Consider the following 24,797-nt stretch of genomic DNA (forward strand, 5'->3'; position numbering starts at 1 on the left):
CCAGGGAAGTCCCTATCATATTGTTTTGATTGCTGTAGCTTTGTCGTACAGCTTGAAATCGGGGAGCATGATAATTCCAGCTTTGTGCCAATATCATATTGTTTTGATTACTGTAGCTTTGTAGGATAGCTTGAAATTGGGGAGCGCGATAACTCCAGCTTTGTTCTTCTTTCTTAAGATTGTTTTCGTCATTTTGGGTCTTCTGTGTTTCCATACATATTTTAGAATTATTTCTTCTAGTTCTGTGAAAAAAGCCATTGGTATTTTGACGGCAATGCACTGAATTCATAAACTGCCTTGGGAAGTATGGTCATTTTAACAATATTAATTCTTCCAATCCATAAGCATGTTTTATCTTTCCATTTGTTTGTGTCATTTTCAATTTCTTTCATCAATATCTTATAGTTTTCTGAGTACAGGTTTCTTACCTCCTTAGTTAGATTTATTTCTGGGCATTTTATTCTTTTTGATGCAATTGTAAATGGGGTTGTTATCTTAATTTCTCTTTCTGACAGTTCATTGTTAATGTATAGAAATGCAACAGATTTATGTATATTAATTTTGTATCCTGGAATTTTACCAAATTCATTTATTAGTTTTAATAGTTTTCTGGTGGCATCCTTAGGATTTTCTATACATAGTATCATATCATATGCAAACAGTGAAAGTTTTACTTCTTCCTTTCCAATGTGGATTCCTTTTACTTCTTTTTCTTATCTAACTGCTGGGGCTAGGACTTCTAATACTATGTTGAATAAAAGTGGTGACAGTGGGCAACCTTTTCCTGCTCTTGACCTCAGAGGGAAAGCTTTCAGTTTTTCACCTTTGAGTATGATGTGAGCTGTGGGATTGTCATATATGGCCTTTATTAAGGTGAGGTACATTCCCTCTATACCTACTTTGTTGACAGTTTTAACATCATAAACGGATGTTGAATTTTGTGAAAAGCTTTTCCTGCACCTACTGAGATGATCCTATGATTTTTATTCTTCAATCTGTTAATGTGGTATATCACACTGATTGATGTGTGGATACCGAATCATTCTTGCATCCCTGAAATAAATTGCATCTGATCATGGTGTATGATCCTTTTAATGTATTACTGATATTGGCTTGCTAATATTTTGTTGAGGATTTTTGCATCTGCGTTCATCAGTGATATTGACTTGTAATTTTTTTTCCACTACCTTTGTCTGGTTTTGGTATCAGGGTGATGCTGGTCTTGTAGAATGAGTTCACAAGCATTCCTTCTTCAACAGTCTGAGAAGGACAGGTGTTAATTCTTTAAATGTTTGTTAAAATGCACCTGTGAAGCTGGCTGGTCCCGGACTTTTGTCAGGAACTCATTCCTTTTTTAATGGCTAAATAATATTCCCCTATATGGATATACATTTGAAGTATCATTGCCTCTTATGACGGACGTGTGGGTTATTTCCACTTTTTGCCTATTGCGAACGATGCTGCTATAAACATTCACGTACATCTTTTTGTGTGAAATATATTTTTATTTTTCTTGTGTATATACCTAGGAGTGAAATAGCTGGGTAAAGTGGTAACTCTGTTTATTTTCTCTGTTTATTTTTGTCCGACTGTAATCTTTCCATTTCCTCTGCACGTGTTTGTGTTTGTATGTGTGTGAGTGTAAAAAGACAAAAAGGTGCTGGCTTCTGCTATGATGGTTGTTATTTTAAGCCAGCCAGTAGCTGGTGATTTAAGGAAAAATACTCAAAATAAGAGAAGCAGGTTAAGGTTCTGAATAATCTGCAACTGTATATAAATTAAGTGTCATCTGCTTCATACTTTCTATATCACAAGTTATTTTTAACAAGGAGTAGTTGAGCAATAAAAACTTCCTCACAAAAAGTTTATCTCCTTAAAGCTAGCCAGCTAGCTCTCTGATTCATACATATGTATAAAATGTATTTAAAATGAGTAGTCATGAAAACATTTCAAGAAAACTAATGTTTTAAAATTCCTTCACTTAATATAGCTATAAAACCTGTGATTTTTCTAGTGGAAACGTCATCTTGTGTGTTTTAGTTTGTATTAGAGTGATGCCTCAGATAGGAATCTTAGCTGCTGATTAATGCAAACATGCTATTGCACTGCCTGACCTATTGAAAAGCTAGTATACAGAACTGCAGAAAGATCACTTGAGGAAATGGGCTCTAAACAAGCTGTGAAACACAAGAACCACTGAATGTGAATTTTTTTTTTTTTAATGTAAATACTACTAGCAGTTCTAGAGCATTATTTCACACTGGGCAATTATTGCATCAGATCAGGGGGCTGATTTAGAAGCATTTTCTAAGTAGTTATAGTTAGGCTAACAATAAATAATAAAGAGGTCTGCCAATAAATTAAATCTTCACTATTACTTAGGTAATTAAGATTCATTTTCAAAACAGGACCCATTATTAAAGAACTAAACAATTAAGTATAGTAATTAAAAATTAAGGATATAGAAAGTACTGAATTTTTAAGTGCTACAGTTTTTACAGCAAGTAGTTTTTAGTTTGCTTTCCCCACCATTTCATCAATCCTGTATTATTTTCTAAAACAGAGATCTTCTTTTCACTTCCTGAAGTTTTTCATATATTTTGCCCTTAGGCTGAAAGCTTAATGTGTGCTAAAAATACACACACATACCCCCATATGTTTTCTATCTAGGTCACACAAAGTTGGAGCATCTGGATGTGCCAAGTAAGAATCTGACTCTAGTCAAGATGATGACAGCGAGAAAACACCTCAATAAAAAATATATTACATGCAAGCCATGTAACTGATTGAAGTTAGCCAAATATATCTTGCCATTTTTCCTACTTCATTGACATATACTATTTGAAGTTAGATGAGAATATTCAGTATTTAATTAGTAAACCTCAACTGTGAAGGCAACTTGTGATAATGGGAAAAAGGAGGTTACATATAGATAATAAACAATTAACTAAAAACTATAATGCTAATAAGACTGCCTGAGCAAAGGCGACTCCTAGAATATGAAATCAAAGTATACATATTGGCATAGAGTGCCACCAAACTTTTCACGCAAATTATTTGCAGACATGTACTAAGAACTTCATGTTTCAATTTCTTAAAAATCAGAAGTTTTAACTACTTCCAAGGTCTTACAATAATAGATCTGCATCTACTGCTATCTACTCCTGGGCATGTATTTGTACTGAATGATTCAGAAAAGGGCAGAGGCACAGACACAGTATAAGAAAAGGCAATCTCTTTCCACACTGGCAGTATGATAACAACATTAGCTATAGAAGCTTATAGAAACTTTATTGCTGAATGTTTTGAGTTTAGTATAAAATTATGGATTATTCCATCACAATACCAAATACTATTGTTAAAAGAATATCATGGGGGCTTCCCTGGTGGCGCAGTGGTTGAGAGTCCGCCGGCCGATGCAGGGGACGCGGGTTCGTGCCCCGGTCCGGGAGGATCCCACGTGCCGCGGAGCGGCTGGGCCCGTGAGCCATGGCCGCTGAGCCTGCGCGTCCGGAGCCTGTGCTCCGCAACGGGAGAGGCCACAATAGTGAGAGGCCTGCGTACCGCAAAACAAAAAAAACAAAAAAAAGAATATCACATTCTATTAACATAATAAGCATTAATATGATTTGATTCTTACTAAGCAGCCCTAGAGTTTAAAACAGGTAAAATTTATTTAGAAGAGTTCAATATTTTAAGTCTCTTATGTGGGAATGCCTTGGTGGTCCAGTGGTTAGGACTCAGTGCTTTCACTGAGTGGGGTGGAGGTGTGGGGGCTGAGTTCAACCCCTGGTTGGGGAACTAAGATCCTGCAAGCCACATGGCACAGCCAAATAGGAAAAAAAAAAAAAAAAATTAAAAAAGACCCCTCCCTCCCCCCTTAAAAAAATAAATATAAAATCTTTTATGCTTAATTTACTCTGCTTAAATGTTTATTTTATATTCATGTTTTGAAATATAGTATGCATAATTATTTTTTCCTATGGTTATAAAGAAATTAGTGACTTTACCTATGGGAGGGGGGCTTATAGGAGCTAGGCATATGAGAGACAAAGATGAGATTAATTTTTTCACTCTACCTTTTCATACTTTTTGGGTTTTGAATCATGTAAAGAAGGTATGGTTCAGTCAAAAAAACTAAGCAAAAATTTGAAAACATAAGTTAACCTCTGCATAATTTTCAAAGGGAGATTATAGATACTCTTTAAAGCAAGAAAGATTATTTCCAATTGCTAATCAAATCTTATCTACATCAGAATGTTTTCTTTACCATAATTCCAAAAGATGCATGTACCACAATGTTCACTGCAGCACTATTTACAATAACCAGGACATGCAAGCAACCTAAATGTCCAACGACAGATGAATGGATAAAGATGTGGTACATATATATAATGGAATATTACTCAGCCATAAAAAGGAACGAAATTGAGTTATTTGTAATGAGGTGGATGGATCTAGAGTCTGTCATACAGAGTAAAGTAAGTCAGAACAAGAAAGACAAATACTGTATGCTAATGCACATATAAGGAATCTAAAAAAACAGTACTGATGAACCTAGTGGCAGGGCAGGAATAAAGATGCAGACGTAGAGAACGGACTTGAGAACACAGGGGTGAAGGGGAAGCTAGGATGAAGTGAGAGTGGCATTGACATATATACACTACCAAATGTAAAATGGATGGCTAGTGGGAAGCTGCTGCATACAACAGGGAGATCAGCTCGATGCTGTGTGACGACCTAGAGGGGTGGAATAGGGAGGGTGGGAGGGAAGCTCAAGAGGGAGGGGACATATGTATACATATAGCTGATTCACTTTGCTGTATAGTAGAAACTAACACAACACTGTAAAGTAATTATATTCCAATAAAGATATATTAAAAAAAATGTTTTTCTTGCCTATACCCTTTTCTACATGCTCTGTGCAACTGCTTGGACTACTGAACCAGCTTCTTCTGTTACACAACTACTACACATAATTTGGTTCATTCTCCAACTGCCATGAGAATTATCATATCCTGTTAGTCTCCTACTAAATGTCCTTATTATGTTCCCATTAACCACTTGGCAAGAAGTCCATATTCCCATGTAAAGTCCATAAGATCCCTTAGAATCTAGACCCAAGCAACCTTTCCAGCCTCATCTATTTTCCTATACTGGCTTTCTCTGACCTCTCATGACTCCTTGATCTGGCATGTGCTTTGAATGCTTTTGCCCACTAAGGCTTTCTCAAGAACCAGTTCTAAAGCCACCTCCTCTGAAAATTCTTTTTGAATTCAACCAGTTTAATGACTGCTTCCAGATTACTTATATTCTTAATACTGTTTATAGAAATCTTTCAGATCAGTCTTTCTGATCAGCTCTTTAATTGTGGATCTCTGAGGCAATCACTACATCCTCCCATATTTAACTTTACAGAAAAGGTTATTTGCAAATCAAGCTGCTACTGCTTTATACAATATTTGATTTCAGCTTTTCTTCTTTATTCGAACTGAATATATCACCTTTCTATTACATTTTGTTTTTCAAGAGACTTTTCTTCTCCAAATTGACTCTTACTTCTCCCTAACACATTTTTTTTGTGGTACACAGGCCTCTCACTGTTGCAGCCTCTCCCGTTGCGGAGCACAGGCTCCAGACGCACAGGCTCAGCGGCCATGGCTCACAGGCCCAGCCACTCCATGGCATGTGGGATCTTCCCAAACCGGGACACAAACCCACGTCCCCTGCATTGGCAGGCGGACTCTCAACCACTGCGCCACCAGGGAAGCCCTCCCTAACACATTTTAAAGGAAGCTACCCCAACCACCTCTTCTACAATGCAACTCCATCCTCTACATGGTTCTCTAGTTGTTCTTTTTTTCAGATCAAGACCAATAATGGATAGAAAATCTAGACAGAAAATCAATAAGGAAACAAAGGACTTGAACAACAGTATAGACCAAATAGACCTAATAGACATATATAGAACATTCCACCCAACAGGAGCAGAATACACATTCTTCCCAAGCTCACTTGGCTCTTTCTCCAGGATAAATCATATGTTAGGTCATGATACAAGTATTAACAAATTTAAAAAGATTGAAACATACGAAGTATTTTTTCTGACCACAATGCAATGAAGCTAAAAATCAATAGCAAAAGGAAAACCGGAAAATTCACAATATGTGGAAATTAAACAACATACTCTTGAACAACCACTAGGTCAAAGAAGAAATAAAAAAGGAAATTATAAAATGCCTTGAGATAAAGGAAAATGAAAATACAACATACCAAAACTTATGGGTGCAGCAAAAGCAATACTAAGAGGGAAGTTCACAGAAAAATCACCTACATTAAAAAAGAAAGATGTCAAACAGCCTAACTATATACCTCAAAGACCTAGAAAAAGGGCAACAAACTAAGCCCAAAGTTAGCAGAAGGAAAAAAATAAAGATTAGAGTAGAAAATAAATAAACAAAATAGAGAAAAAAACCAGAAAAAGAAATCAACAAAAATAAGAGTTGGTTTTTTGAAATGGGACAAAACAAACCGTTATTAGCTAGACTAACAAAAGTAGATCCAAATAAATAATATTAGAAGTGAAGAGATATTACAACTAATGCCACAGAAATAAAAATAATCATGACAGACAACATGAACAATTACATGTCAATAAACTGGATAACCTACAAGAAGGGTTCAATTCCTAAAAACATACAACCTACGAAGATTAAGTTATGAAAGAAAAGTCTGAAGAAACTTATAACTAGTATGAAGTTTGAATCAGTAATCAAAATCCTTCCAACAAAAAAAATCCTAAGACCAGATGGCTTCACTGGTGAGTTCTACCAAACATTTAAAGGAGAATTAACACCAATCCTTCTCAAACTCTTCCTAAAAACTGAGAAAGAAGAAACACTTCCAACTCATTTCATGAAGCCAGCATTTTCCTGATACCAAAGCCAGAGAAGAATACTACGAGAAAATCAAACTACAGGCCAATATCCCTGATGAATACAGATGCAAATATTCTCAACAAAACACTAGAAATCAAACCAACAGCATATTAAAAAGATCATACACTATGGTCAAATGGGATTTATCTCTAGGATGTAAGGATGGTTCAACACATCCATTTAAATTAATGTGATACACCACATTAACAAAATAAAGGATAAAAATCACATGATCGTCTCAATAGATGCAGAAAAAATATCTGACAAAACTGAACAACCTTTCACAATTAAAAACTTTCAGCAGGGGCTTCCCTAGTGGCGCAGTGGTTGAGAGTCCGCCTGCCGATGCAGGGGACACGGGTTCGTGCCCTGGTCCGGGAAGATCCCACATGCCGCGGAGCAGCTGGGCCCGTGAGCCACATCCGCTGAGCCTGCGCGTCCGGAGCCTGTGCTCCACAACAGGAGAGGCCACAACAGTTTTGTTTTTGCATACCGCAAAAAACAAAAAAACCAAAACTTTCAGCAAACTAGGAATAGAAGCAAGGTAACTCAACATAATAAAAGCCATCTAGAAAAAGCCCATCATATTCAACAGTGAAAAACTGAAAGCTTTTCCTCTAAGATCAGTAACAAGGTAAGAATGCCCATACTTGCCACTTCTATTCATTATAGTTCTGAAAGTCCTAGCCAAGCAATTATGCAAGAAAAAGAAATAAAAGGGATCTAAATGAGAAAGGAAGAAGTGAAATTGTCCCTGTTTGCAGATAAGATCCTATTTCTAGAAAACCCTAAAGACTCCATAAAAAACCCGTTAGAACTAATAAATTCAATGAAGTTGCAGGATACAAAATTAATACAAAGATCAGTTGTATGTCTATATACTAACAATGAACTACCTGAAAAGGAAATTAGAAAAACAATCTTATTTACAATAGCACCAAAAAGAATAAAATACTTAGAAATAAATCTAAGGAGGTGAAAGACTTGTATGATGACACTGATGAAAAAAGTTAAAGATGACACAAGTGTTAAGGCATCCTGTGTTCATGGGTTGGAAGACTTAACATTGTTAAAATTTCTATACTACTCAAGTGATCTACAGATTCAGTGCAATCCCTATTAAAAAAAAAAACAAAAAACCCAATGGCATTCTTTACGGAAATAGAAAAACACAATTCTAAAACTCATATGGAACTATAATAGAGCATGAAGAGCCAAATAAATCCTGATAAAGAACAAAGTTAGAGGCATGACAGTTCCTGAGGTTGAAATATATTACACTATATTGTAGTATTTGATTACTACAATAATCAAAACAATATGGCACTGGCATACAGACAGACATAAATACCAACAGAAAAGAATAGAGAGCCTAGAAAAAGATCCATGCATATATGGTCAACTGACGTCCGACAAGGGTGCCAAAACTACACAATGAGGAAAGGATAGTTTCTTCAATAAATAGTGTTGGGAAAACTGGATATCAACATGCAAAAGAATGAAGTTGGACCCTTATTTCACACCACACACAAAAATCAATTCAAAATAGATTAAAGACTTAAATATAACACCTGAAACTGTAAAACTAGAAGACAACATACAAGAAAAGCTTTATAACACTTGTCTTGGCAATGATTTCTTGGATAATACACCAAAAGGACAAGCAACAAAAACAAAAATAGGCAAGTGGGACTACATCAAACTAAAAAGCTTCTGCACAGCAAAGGAAGCAATCAATGAAGTGAAAAGGCAACCTATGAAATGGGAGAAAATATTTACAAACCATATATCTGACAATTAATTTCCAGAACATATAAGACACTCCTACAACTCAAAAACCAAAAAACTAATAACCCAACAAAAAATGGGCTAAAGACTTGAATAGACATTTCTCCAAAGAAGAAATACAAATGGTCAACAGGTATATAAAAAAATGCTCAGTATAAAATGCAAATCAAAAAGCACAATGAGATATCACCTCACACCTGTCAGGAAGGCTACTGAAAAAACAACAAGTGTTGGTAACAATGTGGAGAAACTGGAACCCTTGTATACTATTTGTGGGGATACAAAATGGTGTAGCTGCTGCAGAAAACAGCATGGAGATACCCCAAAATATTAAAAATAGAACTATCAAATGATTCAGCAATCCTACATCTGAGTATTTTCCAAAATAATTGAAAGCAAATTCTCAAAGAGATACTAGCACTCCCATGCAGCACTATCTACAATGGCCAAGATGTGGAAACAACCTAAATATCCACTGATGGATGAATGGATAAAGAAAATGTACTATATACATACAATGAAATATTATTCAGGCTTAAAAAAGAAGGAAATTCTACAACATGTGACAACATGGATGATCATGAGGACCATTATGCCAAGTGAAATAAACTAGTCATAGAAAGACAAATACTGCATAATTCCACTTATATGAGGCATCTAAAATAGACAAATTCATAGAATCAAAGAGTCAAAATGGTGGTTAACAGGGACTGGGGGGACAGGGAAATAGGAAGTTACTAATAAATAGGCATAAAGTTTCAGCTAGGGTTAGTAAGTTCTAGAGATCTGCTGTACACCATACCGCTAGTCAACAATACTATATGGTACACTTAAACTATTTGTTAAGTGTGCAGATCTCATGTTAAGTGTTCTTAACACAATAATATTTAGAAAAGAAAAAAGACGACCAAACCTACAGATTTTGAATTGCCAACACTCCTACAATCAGCTGGCTCTCTGGTCCTTAACTGATGGCAATTCTCTTCCCATACACCCTATTCAGGCAAATATGCCAACAATTACCTTATGGTTCTTTTTTTTTTTATTTCTAATTTTGTCCTTTTATTAAAAAAACAAGCAACAAGTTTTAAGGCTAACAAATAATATGCAGCCTGGAGTTGATTAGCTTTTCTTTCTTAATTGATTAGTTAACAAAAACTTTCTACTGATGAGGTAACAATAACTTCACTTTAAAAGTTTGCTTTGATTCTATTAGGTTTTTCCGGAGTGAAATCAAAATTATGCCAGAGTAATTCATGAAGGTACTACATATAAGAGGAGAAAGACAGATGCACCCATCCAAGAATAAAAAAGGCATGTATACAGTATTATCATTTGCCTAGGCATTAAGTTAACTAAATCGGGTATCCTCACATCTTTTCTGTTCTTCATTTTCTATGTGCAGTCAATCAGTCTCATTGATTCTTCCTTATAATAGCAATCACACTGTTTTCTATGCCCAATCTGCTTATCCTATTCAGACCCACAGTGCCTGAACGTTTGTTACAGCTTCCTAACCAATGTCACCATTTATAGTCTCCTATAATTTCTCCCAGCACACTACTCCCAAACTAACTGTCTGAGGTAACACCCTGATCAAGTCACGTCCCTACTCCCAATTTTCTATCTAAAAAGAAAAAATCAGCCTAGCATTAAAGACCCTTTATAATCTAGCCTCAAATTGTCTTTCAGGATTTATCTTCCTGTATTCCTTTATATAAAATACTTACTCACCTAAATTGACTTATTCACTGCCTCTAAATGTGCTCTGTACTTTCCTACCTACATCTTTTATATTCATACTATTCCTCTACCTAGAATGATCTTGGTCCACTTATCTATATTAGCAAATTATACTGTAATAGAATTAGCCTATGACCCACCCACTTGTGGAGTTCTAGGTGAAATCACTTTTACAGGTTGCTCCTACTTCACTGCCAAGTGAAGTAACACCCACCTGCCAAGTGGCTAAAGTCAGCCGTCCCTCTTCGGTGACTTCCTAGGAGCCCTCCAGAAAAAAAGGGAAATGTCTCAAGTATAAAAGCTGATACTTGCTGTTTTCCCACCTCTCTTTTCCAGTTGCTATTTCTGATTCTAGTGACACCATTTACCACTGTATCTTTGGTGCTTTAATACCTATGTTCACAATCCCGTATGGGCTAGTGCCACCAATGTGATAAGAGTACTCCTGTCCTCTATGCTCTCAATCCTTGATCACACTCATTATTTTAACACATATTTTTTGAGTACCTACGTGAAGTACTACCATCGACTAGGGACACATCGGTGAAAAAACAGTCAAAAATGCTTCCCCTCATGGAAATTATATTCCAGAGGAGGAGAGAGAGAGACAATAAATTAAGATAAGTACAACAGGGCTTCCCTGGTGGCGCAGTGGTTGAGAGTCCACCTGCTGATGTAGGGGACACGGGTTTGTGCCCCGGTCCGAGAAGATCCCACATGCCGCGGAGCAGCTGGGCCCGTGAGCCGTGGCCGCTGAGCCTGTGCGTCCGGAGCCTGTGCTCCGCAACAGGAGAGGCCACAATAGTGAGAGGCCCGCATACCGCAAAAAAAAACATAAGTACAACATACAGTGTATTTGATTTTGAGAAGTTTTAAGAAGCAGCAGCAGGAAAACATGTGTGGGGCAGGAGAAATGGTTATAATTTTAGGGTGGCTAAAGAAAGCTTCATTGAGAAGTTTTAAGAACTACAAGATGAGGATTGAGCCAGATATACAGAAGAATGTTCTAAGCAAAGAACTACAAATACAAAGGTTCTGAGTTGGAAGTATGATTAGTACGTTCAAGGAAAAAACAAGGAGGCCAGGTAGCTGAAGCCAAGAAAAGAAAAAAATGAGATCAGACATAATAGTGGATCAGATCATCTATAACAGGGGTCAGCAAACTATAGCCCAAGGACTGACTCCAACCCACTGCCTGCTTTTTAAAGTAAAGTTTTAATACCTACGGCTGCTTTCATGCTACAACAGCAGAGCTGAACAGTTGTAAGAGAGCCTGTATGAGTTAGAAAACCCAAAATATTTACACTATGGCTCTTTACAAAAAAAGGTTTACTAACCTTTATGTAGAACTCACAGGCCATTTATAAAGACTTTGAGATGGAAACTCACTGAAGAGGAGTTGCATGACCTGAATTACATTTTTACAGGTCACCCTAGCTGTTGGGCTGGGAACAGACTAAAGAGAGAAAGGTAGGAAGTGGGGAGATCCAATTAGAGTACTATTACAAAAATCCAGGTGAGAGATGATGGTGGCTTGGACGACAGTGGTAGTCAGACATGGTGAAAAGTAGTTAGATTTTAGATATATTTTGAAGGTAGACCAACAGAATTTACTCTTTTATCAGATAAAAGTGTGAGAGAATCAGTAGTCAAGGATAACCCTAAGGCTTCTGGTTTGCCAACAGGAGAAACAATTCTCACATGCTGATGCAGAAGGATGTGGAAAGAGCAATTCTGAGAGACAAGGTAGGGAGCTTACTTTTGGTCATGTTAAATGTGAGGAGCTTATTACTAAACATCCAAAGAGAGATTTGGGGTGGTAGTTAGATCTATGAGTTTGGAGTTCAGAAGAGAGCTATAGAATGGAGATAAAAATTGAGGAGTCATCAGTGTATAAATGATATCTAAAGGCATAAGACTGAATAAGCACATCAAGAAAAGAATATATATGAGAATAAATTACACACACACACACACACACACACACACACACACACACAAACATATGAGGATAGATTCCAGAACTGAGCCACAGGACACTAAATGTTTACAAGTTAGGATATGAGGTGGAACTAGAAGACTGGTAACAAATGGTAGAAAGATAGGGAAAAAACCAAGTATGTGTGTTGACCTAGAAGACAGGTGAAAAAGTGTTTCAAGGATGCGGAGATCAACTGTGGCAAATGTTAAGTAAGATAAGATCTGAGAAGTGACCACTGGATTTAGAAATCTGAAAGTAAATGGTGACCTTGGTAAGAGTTGTGGACTGGCAGAAAGAGAAAGTCTGACTAGAGTGGGTTCAAGAGAGAATGGGGGGAAAGTAATTGGAGACAATGAATACAGACAAGTATTTTAAGTTTTGCCCAAGTGAAGGAACTGGCCTTGCCTAGAAACATGACACATACATCTATAGCAACAGAAGGGAAGGCTGAATGTATGGGCACAATTGCAGACAGGTGGGTAGTTTGTAAAAGTTCTCTCTTGATTGCCTCAATTTTCTCAGTGAAATAGGACATAAGATCAGGTTATGTCCTAGTTCCCTGTGCTACTCTTGTGAAGATAGGGAAGAAGGACTTGACTGTCTGAGAAGAGAACACATGAAATAGCCCTTTGGGACTTCCACTCAACGTGTGGATCATGGGCCAGCAGCAACTGCACCACCTGGAGACTTGTCGGAAATGTAGAATCTCAGGCCCTCCCTGGCCTTCTAAATCAGGATCTGCACTTTTAACAAGATCCCCAGGTGATTTGTATGCACATTAAAGTCTGTTTAAAGCACTGATACAGGAGACCAGGAGAGAAAATGGGCAAGAGAAACACAGTATGACTACCAGGCAGTACAAAGATTAGTGATCATGAATTTAAAGTGGTACTAGTAATTTTGATTTGCATTTCCCTAATAATTGGCAATGTTGAGCATCTTTTCATGTGCTTTTTTGGCCATCTGTATGTTTTCTTTGGAGAAATATCTATTTAGATCTTCTGCCCATTTTTTGATTGGGTGGTTTGGTTTTTTTTTTATATTGAGCTGTATGAGCTCTCTGTATATTTTGGAGATTAATCCCTTGCTGGTCACATCACTTTAAAATATTTTCTCCCATTCTGTAGGTTGTCTTTTTGTTTTGTTTATGGTTTCCTTTGTTGTGCAAAAGCTTTTAATTATGTCCCATTTGTGGTATATATATACAATGGAATATTACTCGGCCATAAAAAAGAATAAAATAATGGCATTTGCAGCAACATGGATGGACCTAGAGATTATTGTACCATTAAGTGAAGTAAGCCAGATAGATAAATATCATGCAATATCACTTATATATGGAATCCAAAAAAAAAAAAGGATACAAATGACCTTATACAGGTCATTTGTACAGAACAGAAATAGACCCCACAGACCTTATACAGAACAGAAATGGACCCCACAGACATAGAAAACAAACTTTTGGTTACCAAAGGAGAAAGGGGGGGAAGAGGAATAAATTAGGAGTTTGGGATTAACATATACACCCTACTATATATAAAAGAGATAACCAACAGGGACCTACTGTATACCACAGGGAACTATACTCAATATGTTGGGGTTTTAATTTATTTTATTGAAGTATAGTTGATTTACAATGCTTTGTTAATTTCTGCTGTACAACAAAGTGATTCAGTTATATATATATATATATATATATACACACACACACACACACACACACACATATATTCTTTTCATATATGGTTTACTACAGGATACTGAACATAGTTCCCTGTGCTATACAGTAAGACCTTGCTGCTTATCCATTCTATACATAATAATTTGCATCTGCTAATCCCAGACTTCCAATCTCTCCCTCCCCCACCCCCTCTCCCTAGGCAACTACAAGTTTGTTCTCTGTATCTGTGAGTTTGTTTCTGTTTCGTAGATAAGTTCATTTGTGTCATATTTTAGATTCTACATATAAGTTACATTATGCGGTATTTGCCTTACTCTTTCTGACTTACTTCACTTAGTATGATAATCTCTATGGCATTATTTCATTCTTTTTTATGGTTGTATACTCAAAATTTTGTAATGCTAAGTGAGCATTAATAGGAATACAGATATAAGCAAGATGCAGCCCTCCCTTCCACAAGAGGCTGTTGGGATGGGGAGAGAGAATGCAAATCACTTCCAACAAAGCAAAAGTGACATAATAGGAATACACAGAAAATGCTATGGAAAAAGCTACATAATAACTAAGTCTTGCTGGCGGATCGGGGAAGACTTCAAAGTCTTTTTTAACAGTGTGAGCAAACATCAAAATTAGAAATGAACTAAAGTAAAATTTGACTTATATACGGCCCTCATCTTTTCTATATAATATTTCACAGAAGTTAGATGAAAAGTAAAAGAAGTTAATATAACAAAGAAGAAAAATGAGAACCTTTAAAAAAATTATCATTAATTTGCAAATAAAAACAAATAAACGAACAACCAATCATGATTGATAATGAGCCCCAAGCTAACCTTAAAATATATCTGAAGGAACATCCACCTTCACTAATTAAAAAAGAAATAAAAACAAACCACCCAAACTTTCAAGGTTAGTACTGGAAGAATATATTCTTCAGAAGGAAGAGGCATTTGAACCATAGTCCTGGACTGGAATTTCTCTTTGATTATACTGCCTCCACAACACTGGCTGGGATGGGCGGGGGGAGGGGTGACCCTTTAACACTGGTCCAGTTATGGGCAAAGGACTTTTCCTTGATTCCTCACGGCACAGGTGAAACAAAACTGGGACATTCAAAAATACATGAGTAAGGGCTTCCCTGGTGGCGCAGTGGTGGACAGTCCACCTGCCGATGCAGGGGACACGGGTTCGTGCCCCGGTCCGGGAAGATCCCACATGCCGCGGAGCGGCTGGGCCCGTGAGCCATGGCCGCTGAGCCTACGCATCCGGAGCCTGTGCTCCGCAACGGGAGAGGCCACAACAGTGAGAGGCCCGCGTACCGCAAAAAAAAAACCACAAAAAAACATGAGTAAAAGGCTAAAAGATGCAAAGTAGAATAAAATGAACAAAGGGAATAACATGAATGTAGGGCATACAGATTATAAGCTACCACTTATTTATCTTTAGTTTATAATCTAATAAATGTGTCCCTTCCTTCTCATTCTTGGTCATCATTCTTCCAGACTTCAAAAATAAATAAATTCATCCCAATAAGCCTTAACATTCATGTCACATGTAAGCGGGATAGGTAGAAAGCCATTCCTTAAATTACTTCTCTCTCTCTTTTGTAAGAGACAGATCAGACCTTCTTATGTCAATAGTATCCAATTCAGCTTTTTTTTTTTTTTTGCGGTACGCGGACCTCTCACTGTTGTGGCCTCTCCCGTTGCGGAGCACAGGCTCCAGACGCGCAGGCTCAGCGGCCATGGCTCACGGGCCCAGGTGCTCTGCGGCATGTGGGATCTTCCCGGACCATGGCACAAACCCGTGTCCCCTGCATCGGCAGGTGGACTCTCAACCACTGCACCACCAGGGAAGCCCTCCAATTCAGCTTTTGCAATAACAGCAGGACTCTAATTATCAAGACAGGATTAAATTCAAAACAATTTTTTAAAATACAAATGATATTTTAAGCAAAGGAAAATCACGAAAATCCACAAGTATGAAGTATCCCTTATCTGAAATCACATATTTACCATTATGTTCTAAACTAGTGGTCTATAAAATTACTCATGCACTTATGAAAGAGCTAATACTACTAAGTGGGTTTCAGATATCACCACATTGAGAAAAACTTCTAATTCGGGGAAACAGCTACTTTATAAATGAAAATATATGTAGCAGGACCTCACAGGGATTCAGTTACAAAACAAAAGTTGAAGACTGTAGTGCTCATCTAAGAAATGGCTCTAGCATTTCTCCAAACAAAATCTACTTTAAATAAAGTCACTGAATCTACTTGTAAATTATTTCTCTTTGGCTGTCTCATTATTCAATATGCTTTCAAGGAACATGGTGATGAAAGAAGAAAAATACCTCTTTCTAACATAACCATACTGGCAAGAACATCAACATTATCAGTATTCAAAGAATGTCTTGGCAGGTTAAACCTTCATAAAAAGAAGGAACACTATCTAATCCAAGATGTCAAAATAGCAATAGTACTTCTCATATTATGTGCAATATGATTGTTTCTAATGTAGAAAAAAATTTCAAAAAAAGAAGAGACAACAATATTGCCATCTTTAAATTTTAAGCTAAGGCAAAAAAGTTCTTCAGAAAAGCACATAAAGAATGACAAACATAAGCATGTTTGTAAGAGCAGAGCAGGACTCAATGTTCAAAGAGATTTATGATAATGTATCAATGCTATTTTAGGACATTTAACAATATAACATTTGAGGCACAAGAGCACTATTAATAAATAGAAGAGTGAAAAAATAATTTATACTAAAAGAAAAAAGCTTGAAAATATAATTGAGTCCATGATTTCCTTGTGTCATAATAGCTAATACTTAATTTTACTATAAAACTTTTGATAATCTTACATTACTTGCATGGCATAACACTCTCCAGGATTTGAACTGCATCTGAAATTACTGAAGACCACCGAGAGACCTGTGTTTGCTCAGTATAAGTTCAGATACGGTGTCTTCCAAAAATTATAAAATACAGTGTATTAAAAAATACTACTTTCCAGTTTCAAAAGAAAATGCCTACACTGATGATCTTACACAGGTTGGGATAATAATATAAACTTATTCAAAGCTTAGAAGATATATATTTGACTTTAAATATGCATCTCCATTACACAGGGCAATAATATTCTTCTGTTTTCTCTTAAAATTTTTCTCTTTGGTTGTAGTCACTTTTCTTTTATAAAAATGTAGCTCCTGTCTTCATGTTTTACCTTTTTCCATTTGTTTTCCCTTCCTGTTCACTGTTTCTTCTGCCCTTAATATTTTCTTAACTTGGGTAATTCAACTTTTAATGACTAAATGTCCTTTGGATCAAGAGGTCATAGGGTTATTTATATTAACAGGATGAGTCTCTATCTATCAACATCCTGAGGAATCCTAGCATGATAGAGCTGGAAGGGATCTCAAGGTATCATTTGGTTGAGCTCTATGCCAGCAGGAACAGGTGGCTGACTATTCTTAATGTTTTTCTTTATTTTTTTAAGATGACCAAAGATTTTGATCATAAATATTCCACCATAACTTGGTTTAATATGGAATCTTCTTAATAACAAGTAAAAAGACATGGAGTGGAAAGAAAACTGGATGAAAAAGGGTTCTGACCTCGGTAGTATTACTTACTGTAAAACAGAAAACAATTCCTTAGATCAGTCTGAGCTTCAAGTTCCCCATACAAATAGAGATAAGGCTGTCTAACTCACAAGGTTATTGTAAGTGCTCTGAAACCTGGAAAAGAACTACACAAATGTAATGTAGTATTAAAATGGGAAGACAGAACAGTAGAGTGTGAAGAACCTATACTCTGTAGGCAGGTAAAGTTTTGAAACCCATCTCAACAATTTACCAGCTGTGCAACACTGAGCAGAGTATCAAACCTCTGAGTTCAGAGGACAACTGCAAATTGATATAATGTCTACCTCACCTGGCTGTTGCTGTGGATATAGGAGTTTTACACACCTAGCATAGGCCCTGGCATTGTGTACACTCTTAATAAATGTTAACTCTCTACTCCCCATCAGGTTTCCAAACTTCTGCAGTGTGGTTGGTTCTACTCACCTTACATTAAATATTTTGAAGTGCATGTGTGGAATTTTATGAAAAACATAACAATCAGAAGATATGTAAACCTTTCTTTCCCCTAAGATTCATCAAGCAACAGGAGGAATTCCTTATCAGCCCTGCTTTGAAAAATGGAAATGAGGTAGTTTCCTTTAAAAACTTAACAAAAAACTCTTCCAAAGAAAGAACAGTTTAGAATAGAAGGTGGAAAATGTTACTAAATTGTGAATTCTTTAAAGGAAAAGAACAAGTCTTACTCATCGTCATATTTAGGAAGCAAACATTTCTTGGATGGAAAAGTCTCTTGGTAGAATCACCTATCTTAGAAATTAAGAAATAAAAGGTTCAATCAGATTTCATATAGATACAAGGTAACAAAGTAAAGATGCTCTTTAAACAATAAAGAAAAAGCTAAACAAATGTGGACAAATTTTGAAAGAAGACTCTTTACATATCTGATTTAGATAAAATACATTGTCCCTTTATTATATCATATACCAAAAAAGTCCTGTAGAAAGTACAGTAATGCTTACCTTGTTATGTACAAAAACAATCCTTACGTCAGGTTTAAGTATACCATAGTTTATGAGGAGATCTTGGACCTTTTTTATTTCCTCTTTACATTTTTTAGCAGTTGAGTAAAATTGCTTTCTTACAGGTAGATTCTTAAACAATCGTAGAGCAGTTACAGTTGTACCTGTTGGCAGATAAGAGGAAAGCATATTTAGATGTGGAAGGAACTTCACACATCTTCAAATCCACCTACAATCAGTAATTAATCCCTTTTATCACTGAAGGCCAGCCCTCTTCAAACTCTGGGAACACAAAGAAGGCTCAACCTTGCAAGCTATTCTGATCCCTTGCTAGGCTCTCCTATTTTAACAGGTCTGACCTGCTAAGTATGATCCCTTCTATGTGATCTAAACAAGAATAATCTTATTTCTACCACTGCAGAGAAACATGGGCTTACTAGAATGTACAGTATCTTAAGAAATCTGCTGATATTCAAACTACCTGGTGATGATGCTTATTCTGCACTGTGAAATACATAGGTGGGATAAGGCTAACAGCGTATGTGATAACCTTAATTATTCAATTAAAAATTCTTATCTGATGCTCAACATCGCTAATTATCAGAGAAATGTAAATCAAAGCTACAATGAGGTTATCACCTCATACTGGTCAGAATGGCCATCATTAAAAAGTCTACAAATAATAAATACTGGAGAAGGTATGGAGAAAAAAGAACCCTCTTACACTGTTGGTGGGAATGTAAACTGGTACAGCCACTATGGAAAACAGTATGGAGGTTCCCTAAAAAAAAGTTACCACATGATCCGGCAATCCCACTCCTGGACATATAGCTGGAGAAAATTCTAATTCAGAAAGAAACATGCACCTCAATGTTCACAGCAGCACTACTGACAATAGCCAAGACATGGAAGCACTCTAAATGTCCACTGACACATGAATGGATAAAGAAGATGTGGTATATGTATACAGCAGACTATTACTCAGCCATAAAATAGAAATAATGCCATTTGCAGCAACATGGACAGACCTACAGATTATCACACTAAGTGAAAAAAGTCAGACAGAGAAAGTCAAATACCGTATGGTATCACTTATACGTGGAATTTAAAATATGATATAAATGAACTTATCTACAAAACAGAAACAGACTCACAGACATAGAAAACAAATTTATGGTTACCAAAGGAGAAAGGGCAGGAGGGAGGGATAAACTAGGAGTTTGGAATTAGCAGATACAAACTACTATATATAAAACACGTAAACAACAAGGTCCTACTGTACAGCACAGGGAACTATATTCAATATCTTATAATAACCTATAATGGAAAAAATATGAAAAATAATATATATATGTAAAACTGAATCACTTTGTCGTACACCAGACATTAAGACAACATTGTAAATCAACTATACTTCAAATAAAAAAAAATTCTTATCTGAAATAATATCTAATTGCCTGGTTTAATTTACCTCATCTCCTGAACAACAACAAATACGCAAAACACAGGATAATCTAACGAAAGGATTTTTTAACTTTGAACTTATTTAACTAAAAAGTTGAGGGGTGGGATCAAGATAGCAGAGAAAGAGGATACAGAGCTCACTTCCCCTCTCTAACACATCATAAATACATCTACTTGTAGAGCAATTCTTACTGAAAACAAACTGGAGACTGGCATTAAGACTCTTATACAACCAAAGATGTAAGAAAGATGCACACGAAATCAAGCAGGAGGGGAAGAGAAGCAAGTCTGTGTAATCCCCCTCCTCTTCTTGGAGGGGGCACAGATGTGGAGGGAGTACACAGGCTCAGAGATCCTCCCTGAGGAGTGAGCGGTTTGAACCACTTACTGGGTACCCCATCCCTGGGGTCCAACACCAGGAAGAGGAGTCGCTTCAGGTGGTTTGAAAACCAGCAGGATTGACAGTGGGGCTATAAGAAACCTAGACTCCACTCATGAAGAGCACGCACATGCTCGCTTACTCCTGAAATAAGGCAGAGGAAGCAGATTAAAACTGCCCAGGTCTCTGGCCTGTTTCCCACTACCACCCCAGCACATACCTCAGACAAGCTGAGCATCCACTCTGGCTTGGGCTCATTCTGTGGCACAGCTCCACACTGTGACAAGGGCTGCCACAGCCAAAGGGAGTGCACAGTTGTAGGGGATGGGGCTGGCTTGGACCTGGGGCAGCATCCAAATGGGGTAGGGACAATCATTGCTGGCACTTGCAAAGGAAGTGGATTGGGAATAGTCCAGAACTCTGGTGCCAGGACAGCCATGGTGCATGCCTAGTCCACACTGAGCATCGGCCCTGGTCCCTCTTGCTCTGCAGCATAGCTCCACATTAGGGCAAGGGCTGTCCTGGCTGAAAAGAATGCACAATTGCAAAGGGTGAAGCCAGTTCAGGCCCGATGCAGCATCTGAGCAGGGTTGAAGTCAGCCACTGTTAGTGCTCCTGGAGAGAGTAGATCAAGAGTAGTATGGAATTCTAACTGGTGCCAGAACCACCACAGCCTGCACCCCGACCCATGCGAAGCACCCACACCAGCCTCTCTTGCTCCAGCTCCCCTTGAGGGCAAGTGTGCCGATGCTGGGAGGGGAGAGCACACACTTAGAGGGAAGAGAGCCAGCTCAGACCTGACCCTCAGACCTTCTATTCCAGCAACATGGGACCTGATTCCATCCCCAATAGGGTGGTATTGGCCACTGAGCAGAGGAGAAGCCCCAGCTCACACGTGACTCTGGTTCTAGCCCATCTATCTCTAGCCCTACTCCCCAACCAAGGTGCAAGCTGCCACTACTCCATAGGGGAAGATGTAACTCATGCTCATATAAAATCCAGCTCTCCCACCAAAGGCACCTGGCACACACAGACAGTATAGGGATGCTCCCAGACAAGGATGCCACTACAAGACCAAGATAAGTAACTGTTTCACCAAATTCCATAGTGACAGAAAAAGTTAAGCAAAATAAGAAGACAGAGGAATTTGTTTCAAATGAAAGAACAAGAGAAAACCCATGAAAAAAACAACTAATGGCACAGGTAAATAATTTACTAGATAGAGTTCAAAGCATTAGCAATAAGAATGCTAACTGGGGCTTCCCTGGTGGCGCAGTGGTTGAGAGTCCGCCTGCCGATGCAGGGGACACGGGTTCATGACCCGGTCCGGGAAGATCCCACATGCTGCGGAGCAGCTGGGCCCGTGAGCCATGGCCGCTGAGCCTGTGCGTCCGGAGCCTGTGCTCCGCAACGGGAGAGGCCACAGCAGTGAGAGGCCCACGTACCACAAAAAACAAAAAAACAAACAAACAAAAAAAAGAATGCTAACTGAACTAGGGAAAAGAACAGACGAACAAAGTGAGAACTTTAACAAGGAACTAAAAAGAAACAAAAAAGAACCAGTCAGAACTGAATACAATAACTGAAACAAAAAACATAGTGGAAAGAATTAAGAGTAGACTTGGTGATACAGGAAGAATGCATAAGTGATCTGGAAGATGAATAATGGAAATCACCCAATCAGGACAATGAAAAGAAAAACAAATTTTAAAAAATGAGAAGAGTTTAAGGGACCTCTGGGATAACATCAAGCATACTAACATTTGCTTTGTAGGGGTCCAAGGAGAAGACAGAGAGAAAAGGGGTCGAAAACATATTTGATGAAATTATGGCTGAAACCTTCCCAAACCTGAAGAAGGAAAGAGATATCCAAATACAGGAAGCATAGAGGGTCCCAAACAAAATGAACCTAAACAGACCCACATCAAGACATATCATAATTAAAATAGAAAGATTAAAGATAAAGGGAGAATTCTAAAGGCAACAAACCCCTCCCACAAAGAGTCATATATAAGGGAACCCTCATAAGGCTATCATTTGATTCTTCTGCAGAATCTTTGCAAGCCATCAGGGAGTGGCATGATACACATAAAGTGCTGAAAGGAAAAAACCTACAACCTAGGGTATACTACCCAGCAAGATTACCATTTAGAATTGAAGGAGAGATAAAGAACTTCTCAGACAAGCAAAAACTAAGAGTTCATCAATAATAAAATGACTTTAAAAGATATGTTAAAAGGTCTTCTCTAAGAAAAAGAAAACGCTACAACAAGAAGTAATAATCTGTTGGAAAGTAAAATCCCACTATTAAAAACAAATATAGGGAACTCCCTAGCAGTCCAGTGGTTAGGACTCGAAGCTTTCACTGCCGAGGGCCCCGGTTCAACTCCTGGTCGGGCCTGGGTTCAACCCCTGGTCGGAGAACTCAGATCCTACAAGCTGCATAGCACAGCCAAAAAAAAAAGCAAAAACCAATATATAGTAAAGGCTGTCCATCAACCACTTAAATATGCATGCTACTATGAAGATTAAAAGACAAAAAATTGTAAAATTAACTATAACTACAATACAGTTAATGGATAAAAATGAACATGTAAAATATGACATCAAAAACACAAAATGTGGGAGAAGGGAGGAAAAAAATGTAGATCTTTTATAATGTGTTTGAACTTAAAGGACTACCAGTTTTAAACAAGTAGATACAGTTATAGGTCAACATATATGAACCCTACGGTAACCATAAATCAAAAACTACAATAGAGGGAGTACCCTGGTGGCTTAGTAGTTAGGATTCCAGGCTTTCACTGCCATGACCCAGGTTCAATCGCTGGCCAGGGAAAAGATCCTGCAAGCGGCATGCGCAGCCAAAAAAAAAAAAAAAAAATACGATTCCCAAAAACTAGAGAAAGGAAGACAAGCATACCACTAAAGAAAATCATCAAATCATAAGGAAAGAACCTAAAAGAAGAAGACTGAGAAAATATACAGAAACAACCAGACGGTAAGTAACAAAATCGCAATAAGTACGTACCTATCAATATTATTACTTTAAATGTCAATGAACTAAATGCTCCAAGCAAAAGACACAGGGTAGGGTCTTCCCTGGTAGTGCAGTGGTTAAGAATCCGCCTGCCAATTCAGGGGACACGGGTTCGAGCCCTGGTCCAGGAAGATCCCACATGCCATGGAGCAACTAAGCCCATGTGCCACAACTGCTGAGCCCGCGTGTTGCAACTACTGAAGCCCATGTGCCTAGAGCCCATGCTCTGCAACGAGAGGCCACCACAATGAGAAGCCCACGCACTGCAACAAACAGTAGTTCCCGCTCGCCGCAACTAGAGAAAGCCCACGCGTAGCGATGAAGACCCAACACAGCCAAAATTAAATAAATAACTTTATTTAAAAAAAAAAAAAAAAGACATGGGGTAGCTGGGAATTCCCTGGTAGCCTGGTGGTTAGGATTCTGGGCTTTCACTGCTGAGGGCCCAGGTTTGATCCATGGTAGGGGAACTAAGATTCTACAAGCTGTGGGGCATGGCCAAAAAAAAAAAAAAAAAGAGAGAGAGAAAAAAAGCCATAGGATGGCTGATTGGATTAAAAAACAAGACCTGACTATATGCTGCTTACAAGAGACTCACTTTAGAGCTAAAGACACACATAAACTGAAAGTGAGGGGATGGAAAAGGATATTTCATGCAAATAATAACAAGAAAGCTGGGGCAAATAATACTGATATCGAACAAAAAACACTTTAAGACAAAATCTGTAACAAAAGACAAAGAAGAGAATTATATAATAATAAAGGGATCAATACAAAATGAGAGTTTAACACTCATTAATATATATGCACCTAACAGAGGAACACCTAAATATATAAAGCAAATATTAACATATATAAAGGGAGAAATTGACAATGATATAATAATAGTAGGGGACTTTAACACCCCACTTACACCAATGGACAGATCATCCAGAAAAAAAAAAATCAATAAGGAAATAGTAGTTTTAAATAACACATTAGACCAGCTGGACTTAATAGATACCTACAGGACATTCCATCCAAAACAGCAGAATACACATTCTTTTCAAGTGCACACAGAATGTTCTCCATGCTAGAGATCACAGGCTAGACCACAAAACAATTATCAAAAATTTAAGAGAACAGGGCTTCCCTGGTGGCACAGTGGTTGAGAGTCCGCCTGCCGATGCAGGGG

The 24,797-nt window shown here is 37.7% G+C and overlaps 1 protein-coding gene across 6 annotated transcripts in view; it reads right to left on the reverse strand.

Moving 5' to 3' along the window:
* PMS1 (PMS1 homolog 1, mismatch repair system component) overlaps positions 1 to 24,797 on the reverse strand; it is a 99,023-nt gene that overhangs the window by 43,182 nt on the left and 31,044 nt on the right. For all 6 annotated transcript variants that reach the window (XR_003001632.1, XR_003001633.1, XM_024733673.1 and 3 more), the window contains one exon: positions 18,741 to 18,904. Coding sequence is in view for 4 of the 6 variants with exons in the window: in XM_024733673.1 (XP_024589441.1) it covers positions 18,741 to 18,904 (164 nt within the window). In the remaining 2 variants the exon portion in view is untranslated. The remainder of the gene's footprint in view (positions 1 to 18,740; positions 18,905 to 24,797) is intronic.

The sequence above is a fragment of the Neophocaena asiaeorientalis genome, unplaced genomic scaffold, assembly GCF_003031525.2.
Source record: "Neophocaena asiaeorientalis asiaeorientalis breed wild unplaced genomic scaffold, Neophocaena_asiaeorientalis_V1.1 scaffold24, whole genome shotgun sequence".
In the NCBI taxonomy this organism is placed as follows: domain Eukaryota; kingdom Metazoa; phylum Chordata; class Mammalia; order Artiodactyla; family Phocoenidae; genus Neophocaena; species Neophocaena asiaeorientalis.